Here is a 16,416-nt window from a genome sequence, read left to right on the forward strand (position 1 = left end):
CAGAGGAAGAGGTTGTGCATTCTAGAGTGTGAGTGAGTGTGTGTCAGTTTTCCTGCAGCAGTTAGCACACACACACACACACATGATCTGTGCACTGCTGTGTGTGTTTTTGTGATGATGGATGTTCTGGAGATCTCCACACGAAACCCTCAGGATGACTTTGAGATTCTGCTGCGGGTTGGTGGAGGAACGTATGGAGAAGTTTATAAGGTACCTCGCTCTCTTCTCTCACCGCTTCTCTCTTTCTGTTTCTCAGTCTGATTCACCGCTTTTAAAGACAGGGGTTTATAAGAGGTGTGTAGGTATTCAGAGCAAAAGTTATGCTTTTCAGTTCAACTATTTTGTTGCAATAGTTTTGTGTTGTTTCTGGTAATTCTCTCACTTTCTGTGTGACATGAACAACAAACATTCAAGAAACATTCAGTCTGTTGATCACAAATACTTAGTTTGTTTCCTGCCCGTCTCTTTCTCTCTCTCTGTCTGTCTTTCATTTTTAAGGCTGTATTCATCCTCTGCCTAAAAATGAGATGTGTGTGTGTGTACCTGCTTAACCATATTGTGGGACTAATTTGTACCCAGAAGTGAACTAACACCCCAAACCTCCTTTTAGGGATGTTAAACAGTATATAAAAAACAGTTTAATCCCCTTTTAGATAGCTATATAAATGTACACGATTGTACATTGCAAAAAATGATTTAGTTGCTTAGTATCCGTGTCTTATTTTCAAGTCTAAATATATAAACGTTCCTAAATCATGATACATTTACTTGAGAAGCCAAATTACTTCAGATAAGTCTAATTTTCTGAAAAATGTCCCAAAATGAACTGAGTTTGAAACTAAGTGTGTGTTACATGTATGTTACATTCATTGCATTATGCATTCATGCATCCAGAAAAATGCAGAAGTGTTCTGTGAGGGTTTACACTGTAGCATTTATAAATAGATAAACAAAACTGAATGATCCATTTAGAGAGGTGTGTACATGTGTGTGTTTGTAGCCAAACATATTTTAGCGACAAATTAGTTTTTTGTGAGGGTTAGTGTGTGGGTAAGCGTTAGGTTATAACTAGCTTTGTATAAAATATATCTGTGACATAGTTTGGAAAAAGTATGCTATGTCCCCATTTAGAGAGAGTAGTGTGTGTGTGTGTGTGTGTGTGTGTGTGTGTGTGTGTGTGTGTGTGTGTGTGTGTGTGTGGTCGTGGGTCAAAGTGCCACATCCTATGTAATGTCTCAGGCCTGCGAGGCCACATTGAGATTGAACGGTTAGTATTAATCAGCATAAGATCTGCCGGACTCAGAAGTGTGCAGGGCTGATAACAGGAACTGGATGTGATTCCTGTCATTAGAGAGCTGCGGTGTGTTGACCATAATGACCCGAGGCTGATCCCAACTCTCCTTAATAAAAAAAGTAATATATCTAAAATACATTTATTTCATACTAAGTATAGTTCAAATCTATTAACATATTTACTGACAGATAATTAGAGACTTACTGATATAAAAATTATAATGAAACTTTATTTGGTATAAAGTAGTATATCGTACTACTTGTGTGCACAATGCACATTTCTTAATATTAAGTCTAAAATGTGTTTTAATATCACTTTCGAAGAGGACTGTATGATCTTTGTGTAATATCGGTCTTTAAATGCAAAATATTTAAAGTGTAGCTACCTGAAGTGTACCTGCAATAGTTCCACTTTAGCACAATTGCAGTGTATTTTATTAAGTACATATATATGAAAATGTTTTTAGAGTATACTTAGTATGAAATAAATGTATTTCAAATACATTTAGGTATATTTATTTTTCACTAGGGCTAACCCAGCGTCCTGTAGAGAAAGTAATTTACTGTAAAGCGCGGCGTGTCTATGTAGAAGTGTGTGGTTGTGAACGCGCCACATCACTGCTTCCTCTTTCCTCTCAAATGCACCTTTGTGTGTGTCGATGTTTCACCTGTAGAGCTGATAAAGCACTCCGGCATCAGAAAATATATCTACAGAAACATATTTTGAAACATATTTTAGTATACTTATGTGCTGTTGATGTCTGAGAATGATAAAAATGACACTTTATTAAAGATAAGAGTCGCTCACATGCCTTGTGCATACTGCATGCTGAGATTCTAGAATAGTTTACATGCTTTTTTTTAAAAAACACTCACACACATCCAGTGATGTTTGACATTACTAAAGGTGAACCTGCTAAACATTTCTGGAGGGGAAAAATCTGACTTAAAAGAATAGCTCACTGACAAATAGAAGGAATGTGAGTGATGACAGAATGATTTCTTAAAATACAGTTCACTAGTCAATATGAAGTACTGCTCTGATGCTTCTGTGGTACTAGAAGATCAACAACAGCTTATTCACCTCCATTGTGTGTAAAGCAGCATGTTCACATGCGTTAGATTCAGTTCAACCTTTTTTTGTCTGCAAAACTGCATTTTAACAACAGTCATTTACTTCAAATATGTGTCCCTGCAGCACAGAAGCAGTCATCAGTAGCACAGATATATTTGTAGCAATAGACAACAATACATTGTATGAGTCACAATTATACATTTCTCTTTTATGACAAAAATCATTAGGATATTAAGATAAGATCATGTTCCATGAAGATATTTTGTAAATTTCCTACTGTAAATATATCAAAACTTAATTTTTGATTATTAATATGCATTGCTAAGAACTTGATTTGAACAACTTTAAAGATGATTTTCTCAATATTTAGATTTTTTTGCTCCCTCAGATTCCAGATTTTCAAATAGTTGTATCTCAGACAAATATTGTCCTCCTAACAAACCATACATCAATGGAGAGATTCAAATATGTCAAATAATGTCTAATTATATTCAGAATATCAAAATCATCAGTTTGTATTGTGTCTAGTTTATCTATATAATTTCTGTCTTCACTTCTGAAGTGTGTGAATTGAGGGGCTTTAAATTCTAGAAAACCTAAAATATATGAAAATCATATTTTAACTTTTTGTCTCAAGTTGGTCAAGAATTTGAATCTGTTAATGTGTTTTCAAAAGTATCAGCCTTTAACATCAGGACAGATCAGATCTGTTAATCTGTTTCTGACCTAAAGAACCTGTTTGACACCAGCGGCGCTCATGTGAATGCAGGTAACCGGTTGAGCTCGTTCCACAGCAGAAAACTCTCAGTCTGAACACACACACACACACACACACACACACATGACGGAGAAGCGCGGGAAGCAGTGTTTGTGTGAGGTTGGGAGGAGGCGGGGCTGTGGAAGAGCTCCGCCCCCGCAGACAGTTCTGACCCGCCCACACTGGGACACACACACACTATATAAATACACACTCTGTTGGGACACACACAGACACTCATAAATTGCATATAAACACACATTCTAAAGACTTTCAGTTCTCATCCTGAGCTAATGAGATTTTCTGTCACCGAAACCTAACCGTCGTTTTCTTGCATTACTAGAAGAAAAGCTCTTTCTTGCTATTCTGTGGCTTTTGGACATCATGAAATGTAGAAATTATTTTGGTCAAGCTCAGGCAAATAAATTCAAGCATTTATGAAGCAAAATCTATGAAAGAGGAGTCCACCCTCAAAATCAAAGAATAAAACAATGAGAGTTTGATTTAAAAAATGTGCGTTTTGTCTTGGTTCCTTTGTCCATTTATCAATTCAAGCTTATCTGGTAATAAATTATTAATAATATAATTTAACCTCTTTTGTTTTCAGATGCAAAAATATAGAAGATGTTCTATTTACATTTTAAAGTATTTTATAGATATTTCAATATGTTTTTGAAACTGAATTACTAATATTTGTATTTATTTATTTATTTTTATATATTTATTTATTCAATTCAATTCAAGTTTATTTGTATAGTGCCTTTTACGATACAAATCATTGCAAAGCAACTTTACAGAAAATTAAGTTTCTACAATATTTAGTAGTAGTTTATCAGTGGTGACTGTCAGTTTATGTGTATACAGCAGAAATGTTCAGAAAAATCAATTAAAGACGTAAACAAACAGACGATGAACACTATTAACAGCAATTATGCAATCAAACTTATAGCAAAGTTTGGTAGTTCTGTATGTTGTCTCTGGGTTAGCATCGTCTCTTCTCAGGTGTTCTTAAATTTATATAGAATTTTTCCTTTTTTTCATTTGAATTATGAGGACAGTTGGGGTGTCCTAAAAACCTAAATACACATTATAAGGCTAAATTTGATTGCGGTAATATTTCAAACCATCACACACACACACATACATGCACAGACACACACACGCACTCACACACACACGCACACACACACACCGTCTTGACAATAAGACAGACGGACAGACAGACAGACAGACAGACAGACAGATAGATAGATAGATAGATAGATAGATAGATAGATAGATAGATAGATAGATAGATAGTGTGTGTTCTGTGTTCTGTGCCAGGTGTTTTACACAGAGGAGAAATGCAGAAGTGAGAGTTGGTGATAGTTATCTGTCACTAGTGTTGAGAGGAAGCTTCTGCAGTCAGATGAGCTGTGTCTCATGATTAGATGAACAGAATCCAGCATTTCTCCTGCTCTCCTCTGTCTGTGTCTCTCACAATCAAACAGCACAAACATGTTCAAACCACAGCCAGAAATAGTCCCAGATGGTTTTTACAGAGAAACAAACCTCAGAAAACATGAGGGTTTATTTACACTGACGTCTTCTACGTTTGCTATGAGAGCTGATATGTCATCATATGTGTGTGTGTGTGTGTGTGTGTGTGTGTGTGTGTGTGTGTGTGTGTGTGTGTGTGTGTGTGGGAGTGGGGGAGTGTTTGTGTGTCAGATCACGTCAGGAGCGAATCTCCGAGCAACTTTCCACTCTTCAAATCAAGCGTGTTTTTCCTCCAGCGTGTTTACGAGTGTACAGCGTGTTCTTCTGTTCGTGTTTGCTGAGAAAATGCAGAAGTTGATGACTGTGGCGTTTATTTTGGTGCTGCAGAGAAGTTACTCTACAGCCTTCTCAGGGATTTTGGCCACGAAAATTTCACTCACTCACACACACACACACACACACACACACACGCACACACACACACACACACACACACACACACACACACAAACACACACACACACACATATATAAAAAACAACACTTGACCTGCTAAAACTTGCACTCTCTGTTCTATTTCTATCCTAACTTCTTGTTTTCTATTTATTTATTATATTTATTTATTTATTTATTTACAAAATGATCATCTAACACTAGAATTCTCTATCCTTTTTCCATTCTTTTGACTTGTTTTACTTTTATTTTAAAAAAGAGACCCTCTAACACTAAAGTTCTGTATTCTAGTTTTCTATTTTATCTACTTGTTTTATGTTTATTTTATTTATCTGTAATATTATATATATTATATAGTCACAGCACTTGCATATCATTGCTCTTTTGTTGGTTTTGATTGCTTCTATTGTCATCATTTGTAAGTCGTTTTGGATAAAAGGTTCTGCTAAATTACTAAATGTAAATGTAATTCAAATAATTATTAGAATGTGAGGTTATAACCTGATCAAAATAACACTTGGTTGAAATTATTAGTCAAAATTGTGGATCAGTCCATAGAGTTTGCATTGAAACATAGTTGATAAACTGACAATGATACATCATGAAGGTGTGTGTGTGTGTGTGTGTGTGTGTTTTCAGGCTCGCAATAAACAGAATGGAGAATTCGCAGCCATTAAAATCATCAAAATGGAGCCTGGTAAGAGCAGCGTTTGACACACTGACCCGTCTTTAGATCATTTTAATCATGATGCGCCGCTCACAGTCCGCCTGTCTTTCAGAGGACGATTTCTCTGTCATCCAGCAAGAGATCGTGATGGTGAAGAGCTGCAAACACAGGAACATCGTGGCCTATCACGGCAGCTACATCAGGTGAGACACAGGAGAAGATTCCGCTCAAACTGTTGTCTGAAACATTGTAACACATTTGAATTTGTTCCTTCACTAGATGCAAAATATCTCACTTAGCCAATAAATTACTACTAACAATAAAATAACAAGTTTTCCAAGTAGCAACACAATAAATAAATTATAAATTGTGCATTCTTTGTTACAAATGCACAATATCACATTTTTTTGTTTTTGTCAGTATTTCAGTATTTTTAAACTTTTTTTGTTTTTATTTTTAATCACAGGTTGGACAAAATAACTCTGTTCTGAACTGAGTTTGATTGGAAATAATATGTAACACATTACTGAATAAGTCTAAATCCTCAAGAATTGTGATAATCATGCACATGAATAAAGATGAGACACCACACAAGAAGAAAAGATCAAATAGAGTCAGCAAAACAATGATGCTGTTACAGTAACTGTATTGTGTATCTTACATATGCTGGAAAATCAGAAACTCAGAGTTGTTCAACATGAGATTCTTAGTTCAGTCATCTGTGTTTGACTGTTCTTAGGAAAACATTCGGGGGGAATCTGTTTGTGTAGCGTCATGGAATTCACATTTCTTTTGATTACATTTTGACCTGTAATCTTGAAAATGTATAGCTGCTATTTTTACTAGCTCAGTCTCTATTAATACATCAATCTAGTGTTGTTCAGCATCAGTGTCTGTTACTGAAATCAGAATCAAACTCGGATATCTGGAAAAACAAGAGCTTGAGAACGAGTTTGACTGTTAAAACAATGACAGATAACAGATGAGTGGATGTGTACAGGAGTGTAATGATAAATGTGTGTGTTGCAGGATGAATAAACTGTGGATCTGTATGGAGTACTGCGGCGGAGGGTCTCTGCAGGACATTTACCACGGTAAACAGGGCCTGTCGTCTCTCACACCAGTGTTTTTACTCGTTAGCTTGGTTTCCTGTTTTGCACAACAGCGGTGTGTCATAAAAATATCTTCAGCCTCTCAAACCCTTTGGGTCTCTAAAAACAGCCCTGAACGCTGCGTGTGATGAGATGATATAATGGAATATATTTGTTTTAAATGTTGCTCGGAAAATTTTTTAATTGTGTCAGAATACAGAGCTTTCAGTGGAGAAAGATGCATTTGCATCCAGACGGTGTAATTTTGAGATTCATTGATTCATTCATTCATTCTAAAAAATGCTGGGTTGTTTCAACCTAACTTTGGGTTAAATATGAGACTAACCCAACTTTTTGGTTAAAAATTTTATGTAAAAGTTTTTTATGTAAAATTTTATGTAAATTTTATGTAAACATTTTATGTTATGTATGTATGTTAGTCCAAATTTGACCCAAAGTTGGGTTGAAACAAGTGTGTTCATTTATATTATAATCTAACTTTTCTAAACTGCCTTCATTCTAATTTTCAATTTTAATAATTTTATTTATCATTTATTTACTAATTAATTTATTTTAATCTAACTTTTCTAAACTCCATTCTAATTTTTAATTTTACTTATTTTATTTATCATTTATTTACTAATTATTTTAATCTAACTTTTCTAAACTCCATTCTAATTTTTAATTTTAATTATTGTATTTATCATTTATTTACTAATTAATTTATTTTAATCTAACTTTTCTAAACTCCATTCTAATTTTTAATTTTAATTATTTTATTTATAATTTCTTTACTAATTAATTTATTTTAATCTAACTTTTCTAAACTCCATTCTAATTTTTAATTTTAATTATTTTATTTATCATTTATTTGCTAATTCATTTATTTTAATCTAACTTTTTAAAACTCCATTCTAGTTTTAATTTAAATTATTTTATTTACCATTTATTTACTAATTAATTTATTTTAATCTAACTTTTCTAAACTCATTCTAATTTTTAATTTTAATTATTTTATTTATCATTTATTTGTATTTATTATTAATTTATTTATTTTAATCTAACTTTTCTAAACTCCCTTCATTCAAATATTCAAATATTTATTTTATGTATCATTTATTTTTATTTATTATTAATTTATTTATTTTAATCAAACTTTTCTAAACTAACTTCATTCTGTTTTTTTATTTTAATTATTTTAATTGTTATTTATTATTTTTTAATCTAACTTTTCTAAACTCCCTTTATTTTAATCTAATATTTATTTGTTTGTTTGTTTTAATGTAAAATTTCTAAACTGCCTTCATTTATTTATTTTAATCTAACTTTTCTAAACTCCCATTTATTTATTGTTTATTTTATTTTATTTTATTTTATTTTATTTTATTTTATTTTATTTTATTTTATTTTATTTTATTTTATTTTTTTTTTATTTTTTTATTTTTATTTTGTTTTTTAATTTTTTTAATGCTTTTTTGCTTTTTTACTCAATTCTATATTCAATAAGTATTCAGAGGTCTTTCTATCTAGGCTGATTTTTGTCTCTGGTACTTGTAATGAAAATACATAAATATATGCTGTGAGTTTACAGTGTTTCTCTGGTAGTGTGATGGTCAGGTTGAGTAGTTTCTGATTGTGATTGTGATTGTGATTGTGATTGTGATTGTGATTGTGATTGTGATGTGTCTCTTTGTGTCAGTGACCGGTCCTCTGTCAGAGCAGCAGATCGCTTACGTCTGTCGAGAGATGCTGCAGGTGACACACTCTTCATGTTCAGATACACACAATTATAACACAACACACTTCTTTTCTGAGACACATGCTCTCTCTGTCTGCCAGGGTCTTGATTATCTCCACGGACAGAAGAAGATCCACAGAGACATCAAGGTAAAGTCACACACTTCAGTCGTCTCCAGTGTCGGGAAGGTTACTTTAGAAATGTAATCAGTTACAGATTACAAGTTACATTATTTAAGTTACTTTATTAAAGTAATGTAACTGATTACATGTCTAAATTGCTAATGTTTTCAACTGTTAATCATCTAGAAACATGTAAAGCAGGCAGGGTTCACCTTACAGTAAAACTCAACACTGAGTTTAATTTTAAAGCACAGCCACCAAATAAATCTGATTAAGCATCTCTTTTTACTTTGAGATCATTCTGAGGTTAAAAACTGATTTAATATCATATCAAATTTAATAGCTATGATACTGTTTTTGAAATCAAATCTTTGCATAGCTATGACAGGAGACAACAATGTCTGGGAAAAACAGTTCATCTTTAGAGCAGTTGATGCAATTTTGGGAAAGAAATCAATCAAATCTGCGTGTGTGTGTGTGAGTGTGTGTGTTACAATTAGCTCTTTGTAATTGTTAACGTTTTCACAAGTTACTGTAATTTAATTACACATTTTTCTCAGTAACTGTAACTGATTATATTTATTTTGTAATTAAATGATTTAATCCGTTACATGTAACTAGTTTCTCCCTGACAGTGTGCATCAGCGAGTGTTCAGTCAGTTACTCTGAGTTTGTGTTTTCCAGGGTGCAAATATTCTTCTGAATGATCATGGAGAAGTCAAACTGGGTTCGTAGAACGACTGAAGATCATTAAACCGTCTCCCTCCATCGGTCTGTGTATCTAACACTCCTCTGTCTCTTTCTCTCTGTTTCCAGCCGACTTTGGGATCTCGGCACAAATCACAGCCACGTTTGCCCGTCGAATGTCTTTCATTGGGACGCCGTATTGGTGAGACTATAGCCACACTTCAGCTAACAAGATCTTTCTCTGAATGCTCTACTAACTTTTCCATCAAGTTATGCAAACGTTATTTCTGAATGTTATATGCACATTCAAAATGTCAGTTATTTTAAATATTTAAAAAATGTGTTTCCCTGGTTTGTAATCATTCTGGGAATGTTACATTTGAATGTTCTGAAACAAATAGTAACATTTAAAAGACGAACATCCAACTAAAATGTTTCAGAAAAAATGTTCCATGAATGACGTATAAATAATGTTTTTGTGCTAACGTTTGGAGAACATTATTAAAGACCAGATAACAAATGTTCTATTAACGTTACTGGACGAACGTTTGTTCATAACGTTGAGAGAATGTTGCCAGAACGTTCTGAGAATGTTCCTTGTCAGCTGAGACTGTCTTCTCCACATTATAGTTTATTCTGAGCAACTTCCTGAAACAGTAGGTCATGTCTCGCGCACCACCAAGTCATGGGTTCGATTCCCATAGAAAGCTAGAACTGATAAAATGCAAACTTTGTAAGCAGTGTTAGTCACCAAATGCATGCATGCAAACAGACTGAGTTCCTGATGTTCAGATCGGGGCTGGCGGTTCTGGTTCTGAGCGTGTGTTTGTCCTCAGGATGGCTCCGGAGGTGGCCGCGGTCGAGATCAAGGGTGGATATAATGAGCTGTGTGATATCTGGTCTGTGGGAATCACAGCGATTGAGCTCGCAGAACTACAGCCGCCTCTGTTCGATGTTCATCCTCTCAGGTACACACCAACTGAATAACCATCAAACTGATTTAAAGGAATAGATCACTCAATAATGAAAATGATCTGAAAATGTGCTCACTCTCAGATCATCCAAGATCAGGATGAGTTTGTTTCTTATCAGATTTGGAGAAATGTGCAGATCTGATGAAGAAACAAACTCATCCTGATCTCGTTTGATCTGAGAGCGAGCACATTTTCATTACTATCCTGAGCTGCTTCGAAACTGTCCTGTATAAAGTGCTGTAGAAATCACTGTGACTCATCTCAGATGAAGACCATCACTGTTTGTTCTCTGGTTTCTCAGAGTTTTGTTCCTGATGTCCAAGAGCGGCTATCAGCCTCCCAAACTCAAAGACAAATCCAAATGGTGAGAGACTGAGATGTTCTTTATTAAGCATCAGAGTCTGAGCTCAAACTGATCTCTGACTGATCGTCGTATTTCAGGTCCACCACCTTCTACAACTTTGTGAAGTCCATGCTGGTCAGAAACCCAAAGAAGAGACCCAGCGCTAAAAAGATGCTGACGGTACGTTTGCTAGATGTGTGTGTTGTGTTAGCACACGTGACCCTGCAGCACAGAAGCAGTCATAAGTAGCACAGGTATATTTGTAGCAATAGACAACAATACATTGTATGGGTCAAAATTATACATTTCTCTTTTATGCCAAAAATCATTAGGATATTAAGATAAGATCATGTTCCATGAAGATATTTAGTAAATGTCCTACCGTAAATATATCAAAATGTAATATTTGATTAGTAATATGCATTGCTAAGAACTTTTTTATGATTAGTTTAAAGATGTTTTTATGATTATTTTGTCATTTTTTTTTTTTTTTTTTTATAAATTATTGAAAATTTTGACCAATTTGTGGTCCATGTGTGTGTGTGTACTTGTTCATGCTACATTGTGGGGTCCAAATGTCCCCACAAGGATAGTAAAACCTTAAATATTTTATATTGTGGCCTGTGGTCCCAACGAGGGAAAAAAGTATTAAAAATGCATTTACATTTAGTCATTTAGCAGACGCTTTTATCTAATGTGACTTACAAATGAGGACAATAGAAGCAATCAAAATCAACCAAAAAGATCAATGATATGCAAGTGCTGTGACAAGTCTCGGTTAGACTACCACAGTACACGCTGCAAGGTTTTTTTTAAATTATATAATAAATAAAAAGAAAACAGAGCAAGCTACTGTAAGAGGCCTTTTTTTTCCTTTGTTAATAAATTAAGAGAATACAAACAGATAGAATACAAAAGAAAATAGAGAATCTAGTGTTTTTTTTAAGAAAACAAGCAGTTAGTAAATGAATAGAGTGCATTTCTAAGAGAGGCAATTTTTTTAAAGAATAGAATTAGAACAGAGATTGTAAGAGTAAGAGGGTCAAATAAAGATGGAAGAGATGTGTTTTTAGTTGTTCTTGAAGATGGCTAAGGATTGAGTTGGGCGGGTCATTCCAGCAGGAGGGAACAGCTATCATAAAAGTCTGTGAAAGTGATTTTGTGTCTCTTTGAGATTAACAATCAAGCGACGTTCACTTGCAGAACGCAAGCTTCTAGAGGCACATAACCCTGAAGTAATGAATTTAGGCAAAGGGGTGCAGAGCCAGTGGTGGTTTTATAGGCAAACATCAATGCCTTGAATTTTATGCAAGCAGCTATTGGTAGCCAGGTGTGACGTGTATTCTTTTCGGCTCATTAAAAATTTATCTCGCAGCTGCATTCTGGATTAATTGTAGAGGTTTGATAGAACTGGCTGGAAGATCTGCCAAGAGAGCACTGCAATAGTCTAGCCTGGACAGAACAAGAGCTTGAACAAGGAGTTGTGCAGCATGTTCGGAAAGAAAGGGCCTGATCTTCTTAATGTTGAATAAAGCAAATCTGCAGGAACGGACCATTTTAGAAATGTGGTCTGAGAAAGTTAGCTGATCATCAATCACAACTCAAAGGTTTCTGGCTGTTTTTGAAGGAGTTATGGTAGATGTGCCTAACTTGATGGTGAAATTGTGATGAAACGATGGGTTTGCTGGAACCACAAGCAGTTCTGTCTTGGCAAGTTTGAGTTGAAGGTGACGGTCCTTCATCCAGAAAATAATGTCTGTTAGACAAACTGAGATGCGAGCAGCTACTGTCGGATCATCAGGATGGAATGAGAGGTAGAGTTGAGTGTCATCAGCATAGCAGTGGTATGATAAGCCATGTTTCTGAATGACAGAACCTAGTGGTGCCATGTAGACAGAGAAGAGAAGTGTAGATGTCGACAGTGAAGAGAAGTAGTCCAAGCACTGAGCCCTGAGGCACCCCGGTAGTTAGATGTTGCGACTTGGACACCTCACCTCTCCAAGATAAAAAAAAAAAATAGTAAATGATATTTATGTGTAAGTGTAAGAATGCAAACAGGTTTTCTGTAAGGGGTAGGTTTAGGGTTAGAGGATAGAAAAATAAAGTTTGTTCAGTATTAAAGTAATAGAAGTCTATGGAAAGTCCCCAAAATTAACAGAAACAAACATGTGTGTGTGTGTTTATCTGAACTTATATCATGTCTTGTTGCAGCACTTGTTTGTGACGCAGCCATCTTTAAGACAAGAGTTAACCCTTGAACTGCTGGACCAACTCAGACACCCTGAGAATCACAAAAACGTACACACGGATGATGAGGATTTGGAGGTACGTACACACAAACTATTCTAAACTATGAACTATTCAGTGACTTACTCATAAAGACAGTCCCTAGTTTACTTCTTGAATGAATCACTGTTTTGAATGACTCAGTTGATTGAACGATTCAGCGACTCACTCATAAAGACAGTCCATCTGTCTCTTTCTCAGGTGACTGTCCCACATTCACTAAGAAGAATACACTCAATCAACAGACACAACCGGGCCGAGAGAACGAACTCAGACATCAGCTGTAAGACTCTCGTGTGTGTTCATGACAGATACACACTCATTATTTCATTATTATAAAGCTGATTTCTGTGTTTCAGTGGAACAGATTTACACACAGAGACCCGTCGCTGGCAAACGAGAGTCTTCAGAAGGAACGGTTTGTGTTCGTGTGTTGAACTTCTGAGAGGAAAATGCTGAAAATGAGCTCAGTCTGTTAAAACCTTCCTTTGAGGATGTTGGCTAAGAAAAAAAGGCCTTTGACCAAAAGACATAGGCATTTAAAGTGTACAGTTTTCTCTTTCAGGAAACAGAAAAGTTTTGATGACATCTCTTTATTCACAAATGCTTGTCCAGTCATGTTTTCTAGAACGTGTTCTTTCCTCTGACTTAAACAAAAGATAACTGGCCATTTAAAAAACAAGGGATAATATTGCTCAACACAACTTCCTGTTTTAACAGGAACTGTATAACCACAGGGAAAAATTCACTTGTCAAACCACATCATGGGGTCCCTAAATAACTCTTTTTCTTCTTTCTGTAGTCATTATCATTAGCTGTGTAGTTGTGTTCATAAGTTTACACGCCCCTTGCAGAATGTTAATAATTTGATTAAAAAAAAAAAAACAAGAAGGTTTGCATTCATTTTTATTACAAAGCAGATGTTGTAAGATAACTTGTGCTGTTATTGATTGGTGTAGTTACGGTCGTCAGGATGCCAGTGGACGAGTCCTCCCATCATTTCCAGAAGAAGGTAAGAGATGACATCACATTTATTCACTCGTCTGTGACATATGCAGCCCATGTGCTGATGATTTCTCACAATAAACTCTTACAGGGATGAGAGCGTGGACACGGATGACGATTACGACGATGTGGAAATGTAAGTTCTTCATCTCCTCTGAAATCATAAACACATTTACATTCATGCATTTGGCAGATTTACTCTACATTCAAGCTGTGCATTTAATGAGCCGATGCATGACTTGAATCTGTATGATTTAAAAAAAAAACATCTAAATTACGGCTTTCTCCGTTATTTTTATTATTGTTTATATACTATTATAGTATATAGAACTATACTTTTTTATATTTTTAATTTTCTTTATAATCTCAGCTTTAGTAATTTTGATATGTATTTTATTCATTTTTATAATTAGGTTTTAATTTCTGTTTTAGTTTTATAAATATAAACCTAGATCCTCATGATGAAAGTAATTAATAAAAAGGCTAAAATGTTGAAATACATAATAATATATAAAACAGAAATGTATACATTTTAATTTTAGTTTAATTTTTAGTTATTTTGTTATGTGCTTTTGACATTTTTAATAGGTTTATGATATATATGTGTGTGTGTGTGTGTGTGTGTGTGTGTGTGTGTGTGTGTGTGTGTGTATCCATTTAGCTTTTACTTCTATTTCCATTTTAGGTTTAGTAATCTTATTACTTTAAAACTTATTTTAGTTAGTTGCTAAGGCAACAGTACAAAGTTTATTTTAAATTAAGGTTGTTTTATCTGATATTTATATTTTATTTCAGAGTCAAAGTAAATGTAACAAAAATATTTTTATTAGTTTTAGTTAACATTAACAACACTGGTTCGAAACTGCATTGCTGAATGATTAGAATCTTTTTAGGCAATCTATTTATGATTTTAGCCATAAATACAGAGGCCTGGTTTAGATTAGTAAAAAAACAACTCTCATAAGCTGAAAAGAAAAGAATAAGAGGTCCATTCACTCAAAACATGTTCTTACATTCCAGTTGCCCAAGACAGAAAGCCAAATTAAAATAAGACCAAACAACATTTAGGATAAAAGCATCTGCCGTATTAATATGAAGCATATCTGTGTCATATATGCACATATTCTCTTGACTCTGCTGAACATGTGGTTTGATGTCATTGGCTGAACATGAGAGAGCTGTGACAGTATCTGTGGTTAATCGTGTCTCTTACTCTCTCCCACAGACCAGCGAGGTACAGTACATCACCAATAATCTACAGTACAGATGAATGTCTTCGTGAATTATGAAGATCTGATGGAGCGTGTTTCTCTCTCTTCAGTAACACACTGCAGTACAGCGATGAAGTTCCTCCTCCTCTTCCTCCCAAAGTGAGTCGCTCCACCGCGTCTGTTCACTGATTAAACTTCAATTTCAACAAAACATATCCAGAGGGAAATATTACTGCAATATTATAATATTATGCTTGAGCCTTATTCATGCTTGTGGTTGGTATGAGTTTTTATGGGGAGCAAAAACAAACATAGTAATAAAAACTTAAATGTAGTGAAATATATAGAAATATATATACCTAATTCCGTGTGATGAAAATAAATGAATTATAATTAGCTTCAGAGCTTCAGACTGTTTTGGGTAGTTTACAGAGTTATGTAATCAGATTACTTTTTTTAAGTAATTAGTGCAGTAACGCATTACTTTTAAATGTATTGTTACTTTTTCAAATAAGTAATGCAAGCTACTTTGTTTTCCCATGCACTGACTGTTGAGAGAAACTGAGGCACTTCCTTCAGGCTTTTACAGTTGGCAAAAAAATATTTAACTTTTTTTTCTTTCTTTTTTTTTATATATAAAGATTAATAAACAAGCCCAGCTCAGGTGACTAAAAGTAACACAACAGTAATGTAATGCTTCACTTTCCAAATTGGTTACTTTTTTATGGAGTAATGCAATATTGTAACACATTACTTTAAAAAGTAACATTCCCCAACACTGTATATGTACACTGCCATTCCAAATTTGGGATCAGTAAGATTTTTAATGTTTTTTAAAGACGTTCCTTCTGCTCATCAAGGCTGTATTTATTTGATCTAAAATACAGGAAAAAAAACTGTAATATTGTAAAATATTATTGCAATTTCTAATATCGGTTTCCTGTTTTAATATACTTTAAAATATCATTTATTTCTGTGATGTGCAGCTGTATTTTCAGCATCATTACTCCAGTCTTCAGTGTCACACGATCTTCAGAAATCATTCTAATATGCTCTGATACTTTTTTCTTTGATTCTTTGATGAATAAATAGTTAAAAAGAACAGCATTTAATCAAAATAGAAATCTTTTCTAACAAGAGAAGTCTTTACTATCATTTTTTAAATATATATATTTAACACATCCTTGCTGAATCAAAGTATTAATTTCTTTTTTTTAAAAAAGTACTGACCCCAA

At 34.2% G+C, this 16,416-nt stretch overlaps 1 protein-coding gene across 1 annotated transcript in view; it reads left to right on the forward strand.

Moving 5' to 3' along the window:
- LOC109050267 (mitogen-activated protein kinase kinase kinase kinase 5-like) overlaps positions 1-16,416 on the forward strand; it is a 24,567-nt gene continuing 8,151 nt past the window's right edge. The window contains exons 1-18 of the mRNA XM_042739997.1: positions 1-210; positions 5,697-5,754; positions 5,837-5,927; positions 6,754-6,818; positions 8,515-8,570; positions 8,655-8,702; positions 9,360-9,402; positions 9,492-9,564; positions 10,199-10,330; positions 10,638-10,700; positions 10,778-10,859; positions 12,891-13,004; positions 13,167-13,248; positions 13,325-13,383; positions 13,925-13,977; positions 14,062-14,106; positions 15,196-15,204; positions 15,292-15,340. Of these exons, the coding sequence (XP_042595931.1) occupies positions 115-210; positions 5,697-5,754; positions 5,837-5,927; positions 6,754-6,818; positions 8,515-8,570; positions 8,655-8,702; positions 9,360-9,402; positions 9,492-9,564; positions 10,199-10,330; positions 10,638-10,700; positions 10,778-10,859; positions 12,891-13,004; positions 13,167-13,248; positions 13,325-13,383; positions 13,925-13,977; positions 14,062-14,106; positions 15,196-15,204; positions 15,292-15,340 (1,218 nt within the window). The 5' untranslated portion in view covers positions 1-114. The remainder of the gene's footprint in view (positions 211-5,696; positions 5,755-5,836; positions 5,928-6,753; positions 6,819-8,514; positions 8,571-8,654; positions 8,703-9,359; positions 9,403-9,491; positions 9,565-10,198; positions 10,331-10,637; positions 10,701-10,777; positions 10,860-12,890; positions 13,005-13,166; positions 13,249-13,324; positions 13,384-13,924; positions 13,978-14,061; positions 14,107-15,195; positions 15,205-15,291; positions 15,341-16,416) is intronic.

The sequence above is a fragment of the Cyprinus carpio genome, chromosome B15 (genome assembly GCF_018340385.1).
Source record: "Cyprinus carpio isolate SPL01 chromosome B15, ASM1834038v1, whole genome shotgun sequence".
NCBI classification, from domain to species: Eukaryota; Metazoa; Chordata; class Actinopteri; order Cypriniformes; family Cyprinidae; genus Cyprinus; species Cyprinus carpio.